The sequence below is a fragment of the Vitis riparia genome, chromosome 18 (assembly GCF_004353265.1).
Source record: "Vitis riparia cultivar Riparia Gloire de Montpellier isolate 1030 chromosome 18, EGFV_Vit.rip_1.0, whole genome shotgun sequence".
Lineage (NCBI taxonomy): Eukaryota > Viridiplantae > Streptophyta > Magnoliopsida > Vitales > Vitaceae > Vitis > Vitis riparia.
The window spans coordinates 10,693,949-10,715,101 of NC_048448.1; the positions used below are offsets into that span (position 1 = coordinate 10,693,949).

The following is a 21,153-nucleotide window of genomic DNA, read 5'->3' on the forward strand; positions in this document are numbered from 1 at the left end:
GTACTGTTTTCTTGTAATGGTTGCTTGCTTAGCTCTAAATTTTGTCCAACTCAAGGACTGGGTGATTACAGGAGTAGAAAATGTATGTCATTCCAAAAGCTTTCACCATTTAACATGGTCAAGATAAGCATGCCACGCCCACCTTATTATTCTGGATTGTTTTTTCACAAGTTATTGAGTCTGGTTCTTTTTGTAGAATCAATTTGGCTGATATTACATACCCTTCTTAAGGAGTATAATTTTGAGCCATTCTTTTTAGCATTTGTGTGCGGTGATCAATATTTTCTGCTTCAAGATGTGATTGCAAGTTCTCGTTCTTTCATGTGTTCGCAAAGATTGGTTTTAGTTTACTGGAGGAGGTTAACAGACCTTATACCTGATGATCTGTCAAAATGGTGGAATTCAAGGACAAAATAGAAGAAAGGAAAGGAGCTTGGCATACAGAGGACTATCAGCTTCAGGCCACACCCCATTACATAATTCACAATCATGCTTGCGCAAGTTGACACACTGGGTCCGGTCATGTGAAGAGGACCCTTCAATGCCACAATTAAGACAATGATGCAAAGAATATGTAGCTGGATTATAATAATAAGAAAAAAAAAAACTTCTTTCCTTTATTTAAAGAAAAAAATCAAAGTAGAATGCTTCTGGATTTTTCTCTGTAAATGAAGGTAAAGGAGCCATAAATTAATGTCTCCAGAAGTTTTTCTTATTTTGTTTTCTTTTACATCCATTTTTTTTATTTTCTTGTGTTTCTACTGTGGTATAATCGCTATAAAACTAACAGAAAAATAAGTTCTACCCTACCAAGAACAAGGAACTTAAGTGTCTCGAGATTTGGATGGGCTGCACTTTGTTGGATCCTTCCCAGTCTGCAAGAGCACGTCATAATTAATGGACGCCAACTGCGACAGATTCTGCAAAGATTAACTTCCCTTGAGCAACCAAAACAGGATTCAATTATATTGTTAATTTTTTTGACAAATGTGCTTCACAAGTTTTCCATTCAAAATTTCTAACATGAAAGATATTGGAGTTTTCTGTCCTCAAAAAAGTGTTGCTCCAGCGTGTTTCACAAGCAGTGGAGGCTGAGGCACAAATATTGCCTCGGCAATGAAAGAGGTGATGAAGTGCCCCAATGTTGGGTGGTAATGGCTGTGATGGAGGTAGTTGCAGTGTGAAAGTACTGGTGGTAGTGATGGTGGAGTGTCAAAGATGAAGAAAAGCCAACGGTTTAAGGCAGTGATTTTGGCTTTCTTCTATTGTAAATAGTAGAGAAAAGCTTAATCTGATAAATTTCTTCTGGGCCCAATCAGAAACTGAGAAATAGAGTACCAGTAATAACAAAGGTATCAATGGTTTTTTAACTCTTCAAAACTATTACTTGGCCCAGGCAGTTTGCCATTTCATGCTGAAAATACTTCTAAAGCAAGTGCAATCTTAAAATAAACTAAAGCAGTCAGTAAACATGCAAACATAAGGGATTGTGTGATTTCTTTTCCAAATTCTCATTTTTGTGGGTCTGGTTCAAGTTGCTGTCAGTGCACCAGCATTCCATCATGATATCTCCTCCTAGATGTTGATAGAACCTCCTCCAGTTATGTACCACGCCAAGAAAATACTCTTTCATTATTTTTCATATCATGTGTATATGAATAATTCTGGAATTGGGTGAACTGAAAGATTTTGAAGCATGTGTTCCTCCAAGAGAACAACGGGGAGGGTAATTATAACTTTAATCAATAATTAATTGTGACCCAACTTAGTAGCTCATTGTGCATGTGTTTCTACTTGAAGTGTAATCCTATAAAATGCTTCTGTTTCCAGGAGAGAAGCAGGCATACCTTGAAAGAGAAGTTTATCAATGATAGGTTAAGAGGGGAAGAATCAAACTCCGCCAGATCACCGCATTCATCCATCTGGAGAAAAAGTTCATACAGAATAAGCTTCCAATCACAACTGCTGAAACTCATGACAAAGGAAAATATGTTTTGCATGTCTCACCCATAATTAAACAAGCTTGTTTCAACCTATTGGGTGTCACTTTTTTCTCAAGTTTTTAAGTGATTAGCTCCCAAGTTTTTAAGGGGACCAAGTGAGTCTTATAATGGTAAAGAAGAATTATTCAAGTGATTAGCTATCTGACTTTTTGAGTAACCAACTGAGTCTTGCCATGGTAAAGAAAAGAATTTTGCATCCATTTCAAGCAGTATGCAGGGAACAAGATGAAAGCATATCAGTTCCTAAGCTGACAGAAACATGTGATATCAATACAATGACACATTCTCTGCTACTTAAGGTGTCACCATGAACAGGCACTATGCAATAGGCTATGCAGGCCATTTCACAGATTAAGTATTGTTAGCCTACAATATATATATGCTGTTAGCAATAGCTTTTAATTTCTACCTTTACACAAAAGAAGTATTATTACTATGAGGCTGATTTTACTTTGGGGAACTGTACTTTAAAAATGTTTTTATAAAAAATAATGACAATTTTGATATTTTAAAATTTTTCATTAAACAAAAATCTACTTTCTGCATCGCATTTAAGAAAAAGCATGAGTCTCCCTATTTTTCCAAAACATAACTACATGTTGGGAAGTGTGAGGCTTACATTTAGAAGTTCTATTTAAACATTCTTAAAACTTGTGGTTGACCTTCAAAACACTCTTTTAACATTTAAGAAGCACTTCCAAACAAGGTTTAATTAATTCAAAGAAAATGGAGGTCAACCTCTTTATTTAATCATTTTAGAAATTCATAACTAATTAGTTTAATCATTTTAGAATATTTGCAGGAGGATGACTCTATAAGCATCACACAACATATCTCCTGCTGCTAAAGAATAGCACCATTTTGAAGCAAAAAATGATCAAATAATGAATTAATAAATTAGTAATCTTGGCAGTGAGTGCAAGTGTAATTTAAGGCTGCTAGAGAAATCACACGATTCATCAAGTTAGATTAATCTTTTTGTCACCAAGACAAATGTGCCATCGCATTTTATTTATTTATTTGTGTAAATATCATATCCAGAGGTAAAACAACAAAAATAGAAGACAACAAATCCTGGGAATAGTCCTTATGAAGCAGGCAACAAGGTTAAAACAATTCAGAGGCCTGTCAAATTTCCACAATTCTCACTTGCTTATTTAAAAGAAAATTGGTGTTTGTCTAGAAAACTCAAGGCATTCAAATCATGGTTCACTTTCTTATGAATCATCATGATTGACTTGGTGTTGATCAGACCTTTGAATAAAGCCAAACAAGAAGATCCTGCAAGATGGCATTATGTCGAGGTTTCTTAATTGTAATTTTCTTTCCTTACAGAGTATTACTCTCCAAAATTTCTTTAATTACACAACATTAATATAACAGGGATTTATAAAGTATAGGCTCCTGGTAACTTTAAGAATCTAATCTTAAATTTGTGTAAAAATTAAATGCAATACTAGCTTTATTCAAAAAACCTTTCCAGATAAAATCTCCAATATCAATTATAATGGAAGTGAACTGTAATCCTCATATTAAATTCATGGACAGGAAAGTTGATAAATGATTTAAGTGGATTTACCTCAAGTCCAGAATTTGAGTATAGGTCACTAGTATCAGTAGCAGAATCACTACAGTCCTGTTCATCTGGCAACCCACTAGGAATTTGAGAGTACCGTGAAACGAAATAACTTGTATCATCTGCACTATCAGGCTGTGGTACAAAGACGGCCTACACACGGAATCAAGTTGTTTCGAAGTTAACAATTAGGAAAGAATGTTTTATAAGAAACAAAGTTCCCAGCCTAGATTTATTCATAAATATACACCATCAATTTTCATCCATTAATCACACATGTTTGTGCACACCTACACACATGCTGGAAAGAATGAAATTGTTGTAATGTTAAGTTGTTATGGGGCTGAAACAAACACCTTAGTGGTACAGATTGTGAACATACTAAGTGGCCTGTTTGAAGTTTTGTGCATAAAAGAGCAAACAACTGTATCAATATACATAAAAGAAATATCTATTATTTGTTATTTTAAACATCAGATTATCGCTAATAGTACAAACCCAACAGTTTTTAATTTTATAACCTTCCTCTAAACCAAAAGGAATTCCACCGTTAAAAAGAAATCCATTACATAAGTTGCTCCTGTTAATGGTATCAGTTGTTTATGAATCATGTCAGCATAAGTTTTACTAAAAGAAATAATACTTTACAGTCATAAGATTTCTGTCCCAACCTCAAAGCATAAGCCATTCTGAATAATAAATAAAGAATGCAAAACACAAAATTGCTTCTTCCAAGTGTTATTCATCTATGAAATAAAATCTCATGATTGCTCTTCCAAGTGCTATTCATCTATGAAATAAAATCTCATGGTGCAACAATGAATGAAACAATGAACAAGTGGCAAGGCAGGGCATGTGATTTGTGTACACCATAATTGCAAGCATAAGAATTGTGTTCTTCATAAAGATCAAGAAGAGCATGTTCCTACCTTTTGTAATGCAAGGGTGTCCCAGTTAACTCCCTTGAAAAAAGGATGTGTTTTCACCTGTAAGAATGACCAAGACAGTTACAAAAAACCAATCTATAATACATTAACATTGGCTATCTAGTGCTTTAATACTGCAAACCTCTGACGATCCATTTGCTCCGAGGCGCAGATCTGGATCATGAATAAGAAACCTAGGAAGAAAAGGATCAAACCATGAGTATCATTTAATAATAAACCTCCATGACAGTAAAACATGCATACACATGGCAATCTGAATGCAAAGTTATATAGATGTGAAGGTCAGAAATTACAGCATATCTTATTATACTAAACTTAAGGAACAAGAATTACAAGATACACCCTCTTAATCCACATACTAGGTGTTAGGGAGTGTGATTAATTGTTTCAGTATGATTACATATATAAAGAATTCATGCTGTCTGGCACATGCCAAACACGCGTATAAACAACAGCACGTAATAGTAATAATGATAAGGACAATTTAAAAACAACTCAATCCTCTTACTACATACAGAATCACACATGTTATCAAATCCAATTGTGATTTTATATGCAGCTTACAAAGTTAAGCTGTCAGATTGTGATTTTAAATCAAATCCATCAGCATTTTGCAATTCCTAAATCATATATTTCAAAATTTACATATTATCCTGACAACAAACTACTAGGTAAGTACTTTTTTTTTTTTTCCCTCTGAAACTGCAGTTTTCATATTAATATCATCGGTATAGCAATACTGTAAACTAATTTAATATCAAGAACATTATCCAAGTCCTTGAGTGTCCATGTTGGACTTCATTGACATACTGAGCTCTATGTAGTGTGTGGGAGTTGGTTTTTGTGTATCCCTCCACTTGGTATGGCCTCTTGGTGCCTTTGTATGTACTGTGTATAATTTAGTGCGCTCTTTTGTTAGGCTCTGTTAATATAATAGATATTTGCCTATCAAAAAAAATTATCCAAGTACTTGAGACACAAACTGATCAAACCATTTATAAAGAGGAACAATGAATTTCAACATTGATAACGTCAACCCAATACCATTACATAATAAAAAATAATTAAAAAAACCTCAAAGGCTCAAAACTGTACTAACCTGTTAATCAAGTCTTGAGCCTCATAGGACATATCACCAGGAACAGAAGGCCAGGGGATTTTCCTGTTAAGAATGTTGTCGAAGATTATCTGCAGAGTCATGAAAATGTTGGTCTTAAAAGGATATGGTTCTCATTCTAATTGGAGAAACTCTATTCAGAAAAGAGAATGTGCTCATAGAAAGGCAGCCCATGTAAGGATGATTAATTAATACAAAGTTAATGGATGAATAAAATGCATGCCAATTATTTAGAGCATATAAATGAAGAGTAGAAAAAGCACTAACAATCTAATGCAGTCATGCATCACTGTGGAAGTTATTGGGTAGCATCCGTGATAACATCTGGATAGGTTACTAGAAATAAACATTTTTGCACATTGTTAATGAGCAGTCGGCACTCAGCATAGAAATATAAAGGGCAGAAGAGGAAAATTCAGTGCATGGTGTAAGACAAGCTATATTGAAAACAGTTTTATTTCTCATCAAGTTCTAAAAACGCAAAGCAAATCCATATAGCATGAATTTCTGAGGACTGAGAAGAGTGTGTTGATCATCAAATATTTTTTTCTCAAGCAGATGATATTTATCACTTACACAAGTCACATCAGAGGAACTGTTTCATGGATACTCACACAACTATACAAGCTTAGAAAGTTCATTTGGAAGGAAAAAAGAAAAAGGTGGGTGGAGATTTGAGATACAAGTGTTGGACACTACTGTCCAGCACCGCACATAATGAAGGGAGGAAACAAAAAAATTGAAAGTTGTATTTGGCACATCCTTTTAATCATGTCAAGTTCCATCAACATGGGCGATCATGGATGTGGACATTACTAAGATATTTTAGTTACACTTTGCTTAACCTACAACATCAAGTGTTTTTAAATAATTTCCATTAAGGATTTCATGATCCAACAAACTGAAGATGCATAAACATTTGATCGAGTCTCCAATGGTCAAAAGGTATTTGCAGCTATGTGATGATTAAGATTATACTAAAAGAAAGTTTAAAGTGACTCACTGACAAAAGAGAACCCTGCATTGACATGAACATCCAAAGGAAAATCTATACAGTCGATTAGCACATTTCTGATATTCTTCTTAAGACATAAATAAATCTAACAGGTTTTAAATGAGATATAGTTGTTCCAGAATTCCAGTCAATAATATGAGCCATACATTGCAAGAGTTTCATATTAAATCCCTATTTGATAGAGTTTTTTCAACACTAAAAGCAATATTTTAAAATCAAATGAAAATTTAAGGGTATTCAGATAAAACTCTCAAAATGGGTTCTACACTCTCTAATGTGATTTATCTATGTTTTTGAAAAATAGAGAGACCCATGCTTTTCCTCAAACATGGTGCTGAAGTAGATTTTTGTTTAATCAAAATTTTTAAAAATTTCAAAATATGTTTATTTTTAATAAAAGAATTTTTTAAATACAGTTTCTAAACATAATATTCGATGGTGTAGCAACAGTAACTATGTCTTCTACTGCTTCAATTCATAACTTAGAAGTTAAAAGATAAGCCCAAGAGGCCCTAACTCTGACTAATTACAAATCCTGTCACTTAAATGAGATTCTAAAGAACCCAATTCAAAAGATAATAATAGCTTTATACCTTCTAATACAATCACCCTTCCATTCCTCAACATGCACTAGAAATTAGAGGGAAACAGACACAGAATATTTCAGTATGAAGAGTTACCTCTGGATGCTCAGCGGTGAATGGTGGAACTCCAGTAATTAATTCAAATAGGATAATTCCCACTGACCACCAGTCCGCAGCATAACCTGCAGGAACACCCAGGAGGTCATTTCAGCTGTCCAGTATACTTGAACAATACCTGAATGCAGATTGTGTCCAAACCATGCTCTGTTCCAAGAAGGATTTCTGGAGCCAAGTAGTCAGGTGTCCCAACAGCTGATTGTCGATGTCTATCATCTGTTTGTTGAGTGTGCAGATTAAGGGAATCTAGAAAAGCATCAGTGCTTCCATCTGTCTCGGGCCCCGATAAATCAACTGTGCTGTTTATGAGGCCAATTTTTGATAATCCAAAGTCTGTTAGCTGGTAAAATAAGTAATGATTAGCATCACTACCATGGAAAAGACTAATGCAGATATAAAATTCAAACCTACATGCTACAGACCATATACAAGGATAGTATAACAATGTATAATCCATTGGAGCCACTGTAAGGGAACAAATCTGACAATTCCTATTAGAAGGGCTTGTAGCTGACTGATTCATTGAGCTTTTGTTAGATGAATATGACTTAATGAGTTTTGTTCATTTGAAATCATATAAAATAAAAGGGCGACTGAAAACTGTTAGTCTATGAGTTCATAAGATAAATTTCTGTTAGACATTGCAAAAAGGAAGATTTAAAATAAAAAAGAAGCAATTATCTATAATTTTTTAAAAGCCATGTTTGAAAATCTAGAGGGCATTTCTGCAATTAACAGGGTAGCTGAAAACTTAAAATCAACTTTGTCCTCCTCTGGTTTGACAAAAATGAAATTCATGTAATGGGGTTTTTAGTGAAGAATGTTCTGAGCATGATTAGTTTTCAACAATATATGTGAATACAATAAAACCTCGACTCATAATATATGTAAATAGTCTGTTGAATCTATGCATGAATACATAAAACTGCAGTGCTTACTACCAAAACTACTATTTTATTGAAGTATCTAAACAATCAATCAGGAGCACAACAGAGCTCATACACCAGACCTTTATGTGCCCATCATGTGCAATCAATATATTGTCTGGTTTCAGATCACGATGCACTATGCCAAGAGAATGCAGGTATTCTAAAGCAAGGACCTGAAACAGGATAGCACCCACTCAAGGAAAGGTCAGACAAGAACTAAATAAGCATATTCCAATGTTAATTTTCTTAATAAACCATCTTAGTGAAGGAATTTCCAACAAACCAGTTCTGCTATATATATACGAGCTACATCTTCTTCAAGGCAACCGAGTTTTCTGAGCAAAGAGTATAGATCACCTCCATTAAGATATTCCATAACCAAATAGACATTATCTCTACAGGTGAATGAATAAAAAAAGCGAACCTGCAGTAGCAAGACAATACATTCATATGAAATGTATACAATTCTAAAACTTAAAAGATTCTGGAAAGACAGTATTTATCTACTTGAGAAACTAACTCTAATGATTGAAGCACAAGAAAAGAAAGGATTAATAAAAAGATGCAGTAATTGGAAACTAAATCACATCTTCCAATTAGTAGCACATATATCCCAACATTATGAAGATATTTAAAGCAGGTGCAATTATATGTTATATAACCCACAACAAGCAAGTCTCATAACTAAAATAATTCCAGAAAAGAATATTACCACAAAAGGGTTTCTAACTGTAATAAGTATGTTACGCTCTGCTAATATCCGTTCAATATCATTTTTCCGTATCATATCCAATTTCTTGAGGACCTGCATAAGCAATGGATAATATCATCTCAAGATTCTAGACTGAAACAGGAAGTTCAAACCAACAAGTACATAAACCTAGAACATTAGATGCAAAATTTTTACAGCTGAAATGGCTAACTACTATATTTCAAAGCTCAAAAGCACGGCAGCAGAACTTTTTTCAAAAAGTGCCACAATGTTGAAGACCTATGAAAGAAAATTGATACACTTAAGATAAACTCTTGGCATGTTTGTTTGTCAAATCAAAATTGAATGAGTAGATCCTGTTTCAAATAGAATTTGAAGGTCAGAATTTATCATCTGGAATATGGCCATTAGCAAATGGGAGTGATCACAAGAAAGGAGAGTGATGGGATGAATATCAGATTCCCTTGTAATGACACTCTCAAGCTGCTAGTTTTATTCTGGTCCAGAGAAAGACATGCTAATATACCATAATTTCAAGGGATGCCTAAGTGAACCCTAAAGGAAAACTAAGATTTTAGTGTATCTGTTGGCATTCCTGTATTAATTCCACTTAATGTTGACATGAAGCAGAAGATCCATTTCTTTTTTCTGCATCAAAACATATAATCTATTTCTATTGAAGAAATCCATTTTGACTGCGAACCAAATTTTAGGAAATCACTAGTTGTGGCCTCTGTTTGGAATAGGTTCCAAAGGTTAAAAAATCCAGACATAGTTTCATGCTGAAGTAATTTGGTAAGAGGATGAGTGATAATGTCAGACATGATAATCTCATAAAAACCCAAAATGCAATGTACTCATGGCCATATTATCCATTTTTGATACTCATATATCTTAATGGACATAAACACTGAAAAAAAAGAGAATACTGGAACATGGTGTCAAATGTCATAGACAACAAAAAAAAGTTTAAAAGAACCTGGGTCAAGGTTATGATGATGGACACTATCGCCTATAATTTAACAGATTATATGGCCCTAAAAATTAAAGTTGAATGACAATTCAAAACTTTGCTTTAACTTTCTAAAAGCATATAAATATTTTGAGACTCAAGGAAAGGAAAAAAGCTAAGGTCGGTTCACATTTTAAATGATAAACATTTTCCTCAACACCTCAGGTGACATTTTTTTGGCCTTCCTCTTGTACTCTTTAATCAAGCTGCATGACTGAAACTTCTAGACTTGACTCCCATCTTCCCATCTTGAACTTAATTGATGCACATCCAGCTTCTCAGGAATTCAGTCTTCTCTAGGTCTTAATACTTAATATTCACTATGTTAATTTTATGGTCATGTTTTCCACTATATGATGGCTGCAATCTGTGCATAGAAGGGAAGGTGCTTTGATGAAATGAAACCAAAAATGACAAATTGCTATTTTGGGTATTGGACTTCATGGGGATACTTGAAATCTCTAATGGAAATTAAGGGTTACCTGAAAGTCATATGTATATATATATGCTTATTATTTTATTTCAAGTTTCTTTGTTCTCTTCTTTATATTATCCCTATGCCCAAATGAATTTGAAACTCCAAATATCTTTTCATCGGTTGAAGTGTCATAAAGTTTATACAAACACACACACGCACACATATGTAGAAAAGATCTAAAGGATTGAATGCCTCACCTTTATTGCAAATAAATCTCCTGTTGTTCGCTTTCGTGCAAGGAACACTTTACCAAAGGCACCTCTGCTAATTGGTTTGATAATCTCAAAATCATCAATGCTTGTCCGTTCTTTATGTAAGGGATGTAGAGGAGTTGACATTGTACTACTATGGGATGCATTGTCAAACAAAAGCCTAGAGCTCTCCTTAATTCTGTTATCACTCTTGGGACTTTTTGTATCTGCTAATTCGCAAGCGAGAATATACTTTTCTCTGTAACAGGAAAAATTACCTGAGAATTGTATTTGGTACAATAAAAAAATACTTTCCTTTGAAAACTGAGGTATTACCTTAGAAGATTCTCTATCCGGCCTCCAAATGTGTCTATTACAAGAGATTTGAGCTTGGTATTCTGTAAAACATCCTGTAAGTCTTCCATACAGGCGAGCAAAAAGTCACAGGATCCTTCTTTAGATAGATCTGTGCCTGCCACACAGCGGGCAATGTCTGCAAGGTCAGCCATCTGTGGAAGAGAAATCGAATTACCAGAGTTTGAATTTAAATGAATACTTGAATGGCTATAAAGCATATGTCTGAATAGACCTTATAAAGGGAGACAATGAATGTATCAAAATATAATAAATACGTGACAAGAAAAAAGAAAACAGCTAAAATTTTTGACAGAAAGAGTAATTAATGAAGTGCCAATAAGAAATTCACTTTTAACTCCTCAACTTCCCACAAATTTCTGGGCCCACTACACCACAAGTGTGGATTCAAGTTGACAAGCAACCACTTTTTACAGAAGGTTCAGTTGATTAAATTCTACCCTTCCAGACCTTCGAAAACCAAACTTGAGTGGGTAATGGATCTAAGTAATATGCTGACCTTAATACAGATTTTAGTTCCTTCACAGTATACCTTCTCAAAATTATTATCAACCATGTAACATGCAACTTAGGAAGGAAACAAGCAAAAAAGCAGGTAAAGTGAGAACACAAATTTTATAAATGTAATAAATGCAGCAAAGGAAAAAAACTGAGTGTTCTAACTGGGAGGTTTCTTTATAAATAAATTCAAATCCCCCTAACACATGAATGCAGTCTACTCTCCAATAAACCCATGCTTTTGTATACAATCTACAAATTCACAGAATCACAAAAGGATGGTTTGTCATTACTCAAGCTTGGATAATGGCACTAAACTAATCTCGCCTGGTATACATTGTTAACTTATTACCTAATAGATTGAGTTTTTGGGTTATACTAGCATCTTAACATGGTTTCAGAGCTTGTTCTTGTTTCTAGAGGTCTTGGAGAGTCTCTCTAAGTATTTATTTCTCTGTGATCCATTGATCTGTTGCATGCTTCTCCAGGTGTGGATTAGAGTCCTAAATGAGCAGTAATGTTAACCTCATATATATTATAGGCTCATTACCTAAAGCTTAAGCCTTTGCATTAGATTGGTTACTTAAATCTAGTTAATGGTGTGCAAATAAGAAAAGAAACAGAATTAGGCTAATTGGTAATTTAACACTAATTAATGTGTGCAAAACAAGAAAGGAAAGAGTAATGGTTAAATTGGTGTATAACACTAATTGCTAGGTGCAAACAAGAAAAGAAAAACTGAATTTAAGGGGAGAAACACAAGTCTTTAAAATTTGAAACATGAATCTGCCTTGAGCAGAATGTTAACTTCTGACTAGACCTTTTTTTTCCTCTTGTTCTGTACTCTTTTGAATAAGAATTCTGCCTAACCTTAAACCTTTATCTCTAAACCTATTAATCTCAAAAGCCATAAAAGAAGCCATCTCAATGCAGAACTGTGTAAGAGTATTCCTGAGGGTGTGACAATGTCTAATATAGTGATACTATTTGAATGCATTAAATTGAACAAAGATTTTCAAGTCAGCAGGCAAATGCCAGAAATATCTGGAAGAATATTCTTTATTGTAACACATCTAGGTTCTGATCTTACATATAAGTTAATTAGAGATCAAAATATGAGAAAGAAACAATAAGAGGTGTATTTTTTAGCCACGTGAATGGTGTTCAGAAATCTTCTGTTGCTTAATATAAGATAAGCTTCTTTTACAAAATTTCTCATTCATCATTTTTAGTAAATTACATGGGGCATATTTTAAGTGAATTATCCCATAACAATAACATTTATTGAAGGTACCTAAATTGTCACAAGAATGACAAACCTGTTGCACATCCTCCAGCTTAGAAGGATTGTTGTGCTCTAGCCAGAATAAGTCAAAATGACCTGCTCTCGGGGTATTTGTGGAGGACATTGATGTCATGCTTCCAGTTGAGGAGGGTGCACCATACTGGCTAAGCTTTGTACCCCAGTGGCCCTTCAAGTTAAGGGGGTTTGTAAGGTAGGAATCATCTATGCAGGCAGTGTCCATCTCATGAAGGTCCTCAAACATCCCTTCCACACCTTTATTTCGCCACTCACTTATCTTGGGAGAACAACCTTCAGATATAACAGCAGAGTTTGTAATTTGCATTCTTGAATTTTCAGGGCTGCAAAATGATGCCTGAAAATTCAGAGTACGTGACTCTATAATTTGTTCCAAAATCTCAGCAAGTTTTGAAAGGCGTTCATCTATATCTAGATATTTTAAATCACACTTATCTGCATAAGCACATATATAAGAATGAGATTCCAAATGAGAAGTAGGAACATTTTCCTCACATATCCGACAAATTACCGAATCAGATCCATCTAAACCCCGTTCTGGCTCATGAAGAGAGCCATCCTCAAAACTGTTCATTGACTTCCCAGGGAAATCGCCATCTTGTTCAATATGTGGAAGGAAATCAATTTGAGAATTTTGAGACAGTGGCTTTTGTACCAAAACCATGCTATCTTTTCTAGAAGTTATACCACTCTTGTCAGCTGGCTCTTCAGACCTGCACCAAGTTTGCTCAAGGAGAGAAGATACCCTGTTTCGCCACTGTAATTCATGTTTGGCATCACTCTTCCCATTACTATCATAATCTGAGCCAGAATCAACAATTCTGGAATAGGGCGCCCAGTTCATTTCAACAGCAGGAATGCTCTCCAAACATTTTGTGAAGTTATGAAGAGATTTCTCATCAATCGGCTCACTGTCTTTCTGAAACCGCAACAGTCTAGTACAGCGTGTCAATATAAAAAGCATGCGTGTGAAGAGCCACTTCAGAAATGCTGTTTGACAATGTTGCCTTTTCTCTGTCAGACCTTGGACAATTGTTTCACATTTGATGCGAAACTCAGATGGAGTCATTTCCATACATTGCTGAGCAAGAATCAGAAGATCTTCTGCCATCTTTTGTCCTGGGGATGAGTCATTCTTCTGAAGTGCATCCATGATATCCCCAGTAAGACTAGACAGCTCCACATTCACCACTTCTTTAGCAGCATCAAATCTTGAATGCAATGATCCCAGAAGCTCCTGAAGATCAACTCAAAAAAATAAAACAAAGACAAAAAAGAATACTATAAAGAACATTACACACACACACATGAATGAATCAATGAGAGAGAGAGAGAGAGGCAAATTAGTCATAGCTAGCTGAATTCTAGCAGGTTCCGATCCTTTTGTTTAAATACATGCAAGTGCCCTACAAAAAGGACAGATTTTAAGTTTAACCTTGTCAAAATGCAGCTAAATGGTCCTAAGATTTAACCACTATCTGGTTACAATATTGAGAATAAATAACGTCTTGCTGTTCTAATAAGCATTTTTTTATTGGTCATATGAAATTAGTGATACAATAGAATACATTTGCCAGAAATTTTTTTCTTTGAACTAGAAATGGGATGGAAAGAAAATATGCATTAATACATGTTTGAAACACCGCTTAAAAGCATGGAATAGGATATAAAAATCCAACATTTGGTTGACAATTGAATTGAATGAGTGGAATCACTTATCTGGGTCTTTCTCACATTCCCCTCTATATTGGATTAATTCCTATTATGGAGATGGATGTAAATAACCAATAATCATAAATACTTTCCTTTATGCTATTGTCCTCCATATTCTAGCTCCTTCGGTCTTATGTCAATCAATTTCTAATACTAAAAGTCATGATCCAAAAAACTAAACCTCTGGTGTGAAGGAGAAAGGAATTAATCTAAATATTTATATTATGATATAATTTAAAACAACATTAATATATAATATAATATCCTAAATGTATAACTTGTCCAAACACCTAATACCACAAACCAAATGTGGCCTAAAATGAAAATTGCGGAAAAGTTTTCCTTCTACACATCACATATACATATATATACAGGGAGAAAAAAGACAGAAAGATGTGTGGTCTAAAAAGTTTTGCTTCTTTTTAAGGATTGCATTGCATTCTAGACTGATTCTCTTTCAAAAATTCATCTATGACATTGAGCTTTTTTCCTCTGATCCCAGGTTCATTATTACAGCTCTATGGCAGATAACCATATAGGTCAGCAGAATACCATGTATAGACTTTTTGTTTTTTTTTAATCATTTAAGCTATCATTTGATTAATCTGATCATATACATTCTGTTAGGCTTGCAAGAATGCCACTCCTCAGGAGATGATGGCTCAAGAAATGAATCTTTGAATAGGTATGTATGCATCAGTATGAGTTTTGCCTCAGGATGGCTATTGGTATGCCTCGAGATGAGTGTGGATGTCTTGGGATGATTGTGATGTTGAATGCGATAAAAGGGTATAACCACACCCTCACCGATACCTAATTGGTTTTTCAAATGAGATAACTAAAACCTTGAGCCAATAGAACCACACAACCAATATTAATGCTTTTATGACATTTTTCTTAGGGAGCATTGTTGGTGCATATCTAACAATCCTTCTCCCAATATGACCCAAGATATGAACTTGACCTTGGAATCAATGTTATGTCAAATGCTACAAAAGGGCATAGTCACACATTCATTGATGGTCAATTGATCTCCAAATGAAATACTTAAAGTCTTGGGCCCACACAACCACATAAAGAAGTTTAAATAGACTTTTAACTTGACCTTACTGGGTCAACCAATATCAGTTCTTTAATGACATTCTTTCATGTTGAGTATCATTGTTGGGTAACTAAAATAAAATCTAATGTTTTCATACATATATTGTTTTCTTCGATAAAATAACATCAATATGTGTATTATTGCTTGTTTTATCATTTTTTGAAAAAAAATTCAACATTTTTTGTAAGTTTTAATCAATTTCTGTCTCACAAACATTTTTTGTCTAAATTTACGTATGATATTTCTGATATCTCCTAATACTTTCATAAAACTCAGTTGCCAATATTTATGCAATTTATGATATTTTAATCCTTGGGTTAGCATAATCATTTTATAACATTGAAGTCACTCATCTTGAGCCTTAACCATCCCAAGGAAACACTAATCTCAAGGGTCATACTCACCCATCCCTAGGCTCCTAACTTTGAGCTATCATGTTCTGAGAACTAGCATTGTTGCATGCTTAACAATCCCTTCCTTGGGGCACACCCATCAAGGGTTTCAAGTAATGACATTGTTGTATACCTAGCAGCCACCACACCTCCTCCCAAGTAACACTAATCTCAAGGGTTCTAAGATATACACACCCATTCTTGGGCTCACTTCTTTCTCATCATGGCACTCTTGTAACTCAAACCCATAACATGCCTTTGGTAGTACTTTTTAAACCTAAGGTTTAATCATCTCAATTCAAAACCAATTGGCTACTAATGCGTTCAAGCTAAACCTTTTTAATGGTTCAACATCACGTTCACCATCATCACAAGTCATTGACACTCATATCCAAGCAGTAAAACCTATTTTGGGTCCATTTCTTTCCCGAGAAGTCAATATTATTCCATACCTAACAATCACTCTTTCAACATGACGTACTTATGACACAAGTCCATGACCTAACTCTCGATACCATATGTTGGCTCTAAGGCTTTAGTCGTCTCATCTGAAACTAAATGGTTGTTAGTGATGACGTGGTTGTACTCTTTGATGGCATTCAACATCACATTCATCACAATGCATTCACACTCATCTTGAGGTATCCAGACACATCCTAGGTTAATTTCTTTAACAGGAAGTAGTATTGTTGCAAACCTGGCATATTCAGTCAATGTTCTAGAAAGGCAAGGATAGGGCAAAGCATTACAACCCCATGCTCCCTCATTATTTCAAATGTTCTTTAATGAACACCTACCACAGAATTACATATATTTTAAACCCAAAAACGCCTCATAATTCTAGTTGTTATTCTCATTCTTAATTCTTGACAGTAAATCTTGAAAAGATGGAAAGATTTAAGCCATGTAAACATCATACTTTTTAAACCTTAGAGAAGATGAGGAAAACTACAAAATTATATACAAAATAAAAAAATAGATAATAGTTGATCATGTATAGATGAGGTAGGTGTTACTGTGACGTTTATGTCTAACTCAAAAAGTTTACCTTCAAAGCAATGAAAAACTGTTAAAGGGCATGATATGCATTGTGAGTCGAAATCCTAACAGATTAAACTTGTAGAAAAATTGATTTTCCAACATGATATCAAAGCCTCACTTAGCAGAAAGCCATGAGTTCAAAACCCACTGCATGTTTATTTCCTAAATTTACTGAGCTCACATTCAAACCCAAAGGATTGAGCTCATGATTTATGGGTTTGTCTGTCTCTCCCCATACTGGTATGAGGCCACAAGTGAGGGAGGGTGCTAGAGATGACCAACAAAAATTACTGTATAAAATTCGAGATGATCTTAAGGCCTGATACAGTAGTCAAACAGTCAAGAGAAGTAACAAGTTTTTACCAACACTTCTGCATCAACAATTTAGCAATAAAATTGCTTCATTTTAAGGATGCTAACCAAAAGGATCAGATTTAGCATTCTCGGTTACTGTAATGGCTTGCAAAATCTAACCAAGTTCTTGCTCAAGCAACTATAGAGATACCTTCAAATCATTGTAGCTATGCGCCCGAGGATGGGAAGGTGGAATGCCACCCTTTGGTCCTAACTCATGTGAAAAACTTTTTAAACCTTTTGGCACTTTAATACTGCTTAAGTCCTCTGGTGAAGATTGTTTTCCAGTCAAATGCTTCCCCTCCTTCCATTGTTTAGTTCTTGTAGAACCTTCCTTGTCGGGTGCCTGGACTTTAGAGTTACTGTCCTGTCAAATTAGGAACAGGGCTTGATTAAAATTATAAGCATAACATAAACCATCGTTTGCTTTGTAAGGAAAAGCTCACCTGAACTTTTGGAGGAACATCATCAAAACCTTGACTGGAATCCTTGGAAAGATGTGAGGTGAACCACCGAGCAATCTTCTTTCCTTTATGGAATCCTGTGGCAGTTATAAAACCATTAAGTTTTTATAAAGTTTCTGCAATTCTTTTACTGTGTAATCAATAGGTTTTGCTAGAAGAACTAGAGAAACAAAGAACACTGAATTGGATAGAAGATGGCCCTGGATAAAGTTGAATGGTGATAAAGATTCACTTGCCTAACTTCAAGTAATTGAGGATTAAAGCTTAGAGTTCAGTTTAAAGCAAGCAATTGACCATAAATTTGCTACAAACAACATGCATCTATATGACCAGAAAAGAATTCTTATTTCTGTGGTAACTGTTTTTCCTCCATAGGAGGGGAATTTCAGTCAATTACAATTTTTCTGCAGAGACCATTATCAAGCACTTCTTTCAAGAATAAAGTTTCGTTGCTGGGAGAACTGCGGAAAGGAAAAGAAGTGAGATGTTTAGAATATTATTTTTTTTCCTATTTCTTTGGTTTCCGCGAAAGAAAAATCAACTCAATTAAACCAATACGCTCGATCGACCGGCGGCTTTGCTTTTTCTCGGCCCCGAACAATGAAAGAACTTGTCTTCCATTTTTCTAATTTTTTTCCTGTTCCGATATTTTCTCGGCAACCAAACGGAACCAAGCTGAATTAAGAAACTCAACAAAAAAGCACAAGAATCAAAACCGTAAACCTTCGATAGAGCCAGCGAATTTTGCATGTCCTTTGTTATGCTTCTGATTCGCTGGCGGCCTTGAAATTCCACGAGGCCGCGACTCCTGAAACTTATCGTCATCATCAGGTTTCCAATTCAGTTGATCCTTGGAAGACTCTCGACGAGTCTTGATCCGATTCAACCCGGTCGGAATACCGATTTCTGTTGAAATATCTCCACCGCTTCGAATCGGCTCCGCCATTAACAACAATAATTGGAGCCAATTTAAAACGGAAGTTAACTGATACGCTGAGTTCCGTTGGCGGCCACGGAGGCAGAGAGCTGAAATGGTCTGGTGAAGAAAGATAAACAAATCAAAAATAGAAAAAGGAAAATATTTAATATAAGAAAAGAAAAAAGAAAAAAGAAAAAAAACGCACAAAAGGGAAACCGGCACTTGCTTCCTACGACTGACACCTGTCCCTGGGAAGGCTAATTTCTCATTTTCTCGTAGTGGACTGAGCACGCGATTTAGGCGTTTTGACTTGTCGGAAATGGTGGATTAGCTAGACTCGTCTTTTTGATCTGCATCGTTGAGAGTGGAGAAACTCGTGACGATATGACTTAAAACCACTGGCGCTGGAGTGCCGCGTGGAAGCCACGTGGTTTTGGATGACGGGGTTAGGTTGTGGGATGACGTGTGAAAAGAAGGCGGTATTTTTGTTGTGGCCGTTGGAAGTTGGAATGAGATGTGGACAGTAGACTTCAAAAAACTGGTACTGGTGGAGGTTGGTTTTGGGGCTTTCTCCAGTCTCAACTTCATCATGGGTCTTTCCTTTTTGGGCTCAAAATATTGGGCTTGCACACAAGCCTACCCCGTACTAGTCACAGTTGGACCCACCTTGCCCAAGGCAACTTCCAATTGACTTCCTCGCTTTAACTCGGTGGTTGCCGTGGCAGATTCTCTTTTTGTCTCTTATTTCGTTTTGTTTTTTTTTCGAACAAATACGTTGAAAATGAAACGTGATAAACAATTATGCCATAATTCTTTAACTTTTAGTCCATTTCATACTTGATAGTTGAGGATCGGGTTGCCAAAATGCCGGATTGGCATGTAGTCATTAAGAACGGGGCAATACGCCTAACTCAGAAGTCAGGACGGAGACAGAAGATGTTGTTTGTGCTAGAAGAGGCTGAGCATGAAAAAGGAGGAACCGCGTGATCAATTTGCATTATTATCGTCTAGTGATTCATTACCAAACCAATTTTCTTGCCCTCCTGACCGACTAAACCTTCAGAGCATATCCTATGGAACTTAAATACAGCAATCCTGGCTCACTATTTGAGCAAAACAACCAAGGTACAATTTAATATACTTCCACTTTTAGAATTTTTAGAAGTACAAAATATAAATTATTTCTCAATTATATGTTTAATTTATATAAATATTAAATGTGTTTGGCATGTTTGGTAATTATGCACAAGAAAAAAATTTAATGATTTTTTTTAATGATTTCTGAGTGAATTTTCAGGAATTAGATATTAAGATTTTTTTTTTTTTTTTTTTAAGTATGGAAATAAAAGTTGAACGGATGTAAATTTTTTGTCTGAACCAGTTACACATGGATGGATCTACTTAATCAAAATGAAAAATAAAAAATAAAAATCATCTGGGTAAATAAAGGCGGGCCAAACCCAATGTTCACTTTCTTGATAATGGGTCATAAAGTGAATCAGTTTTTTAAAACGAAGTTGTGAAGTGGGAATAAGGATGAAAATATCGGTAATCGCGAATATATCGGTACTTCGATTTTACGGATATATAGGAGATATATCGGTGGATATTCTGGAAAAAAATATCGGTAGGCTTAAAATTGTTAAAAACTCATGAAAATGCAAGGAAAACCTCATAATAATATAATTAGAAGTATAATGGACATTTTAAAGTTATTTTATTGAAAAATTTAATATATATATGATATGATTTACAATATTAGATGTAATTATATCATGTCGATCTATAAGAAATGTTAATTTTGTAATTGTTCTCATTATAAAGTCACATAAAATATTTCATTTCATTAAATATCAATAATTTGTACACATTATATTCATTAAATAAACATATTTCATATTCAAAATATACTAGTTCATGTTAATTAAATTAATTAAATAATTTAGCTAAGTTAACTAGTTTAATTTAATTCTAAATATGAAAATAAATCACAAATAATCATCTAAAATAAACATATCAATTTATAATTAAATAATCAAATTAACCTAAGTTAATTCAATAAAAATATAAAAATTAATTACAATTGAATGTAAAAATAGCATTAAATAATTCATATTGCAAAGATACTAATTAATTGAAAATACATGAATTAATTACAATTGCAAACAAAATTAATTACAATTTAAAACAAATATACCTTAAAATGATTAAATAATTGAGCAACCTTAATAAAAATTGGAGTAATGAGAGAACAAATAAAGAATGAAAGCAAAAATAGATGAAATTTGGGCTA

At 34.5% G+C, this 21,153-nt stretch overlaps 1 protein-coding gene across 6 annotated transcripts; it reads right to left on the reverse strand.

Annotated features, from left to right (window-relative positions):
- Positions 1-416: 416 nt before the first annotated feature.
- Positions 417-19,180, reverse strand: LOC117906900 (probable serine/threonine protein kinase IRE4). Of its 6 annotated transcripts, XM_034820173.1 has the most exons (19): positions 19,066-19,167; positions 18,665-18,977; positions 17,924-18,018; positions 17,629-17,844; positions 13,387-14,112; positions 12,874-13,212; positions 11,018-11,190; positions 10,688-10,940; positions 9,001-9,093; positions 8,572-8,712; positions 8,369-8,461; positions 7,501-7,699; positions 7,339-7,424; positions 5,626-5,714; positions 4,648-4,699; positions 4,509-4,565; positions 3,583-3,732; positions 1,848-1,922; positions 417-920 (listed from the first exon to the last, which is right to left on the reverse strand). In XM_034820173.1, the coding sequence occupies exons 2-19, from the start codon at positions 18,885-18,887 to the stop codon at positions 825-827; spliced, it is 3,156 nt and encodes a 1,051-aa protein (XP_034676064.1). In that variant the 5' UTR covers positions 18,888-18,977; positions 19,066-19,167; the 3' UTR covers positions 417-824. The 6 variants fall into 6 exon arrangements, 5 of the variants coding, with proteins under 5 accessions (XP_034676064.1, XP_034676062.1, XP_034676063.1 ...); XM_034820171.1 differs by having other exon boundaries at positions 12,874-14,112; positions 19,066-19,168; XM_034820172.1 differs by lacking the exon at positions 19,066-19,167 and having other exon boundaries at positions 12,874-14,112; positions 17,629-17,839; positions 18,665-18,866.
- Positions 19,181-21,153: the final 1,973 nt, after the last annotated feature.

What these genes read in the sequence shown, in the direction of transcription:
- LOC117906900 (XM_034820171.1), bottom strand. Translation starts at nt 18,887, where the DNA reads ATGGCGGAGCCGATTCGAAGCGGTGGAGATATTTCAACAGAAATCGGT. An exon ending in AGCTGGAGGATGTGCAACAG is followed by an intron (nt 11,191 to 12,873) that starts GTTTGTCATTCT and finishes TCTCTTCCACAG; the next exon opens with ATGGCTGACCTTGCAGACAT. An exon ending in GAGATTTATTTGCAATAAAG is followed by an intron (nt 9,094 to 10,687) that starts GTGAGGCATTCA and finishes TTGCTTATGCAG; the next exon opens with GTCCTCAAGAAATTGGATAT.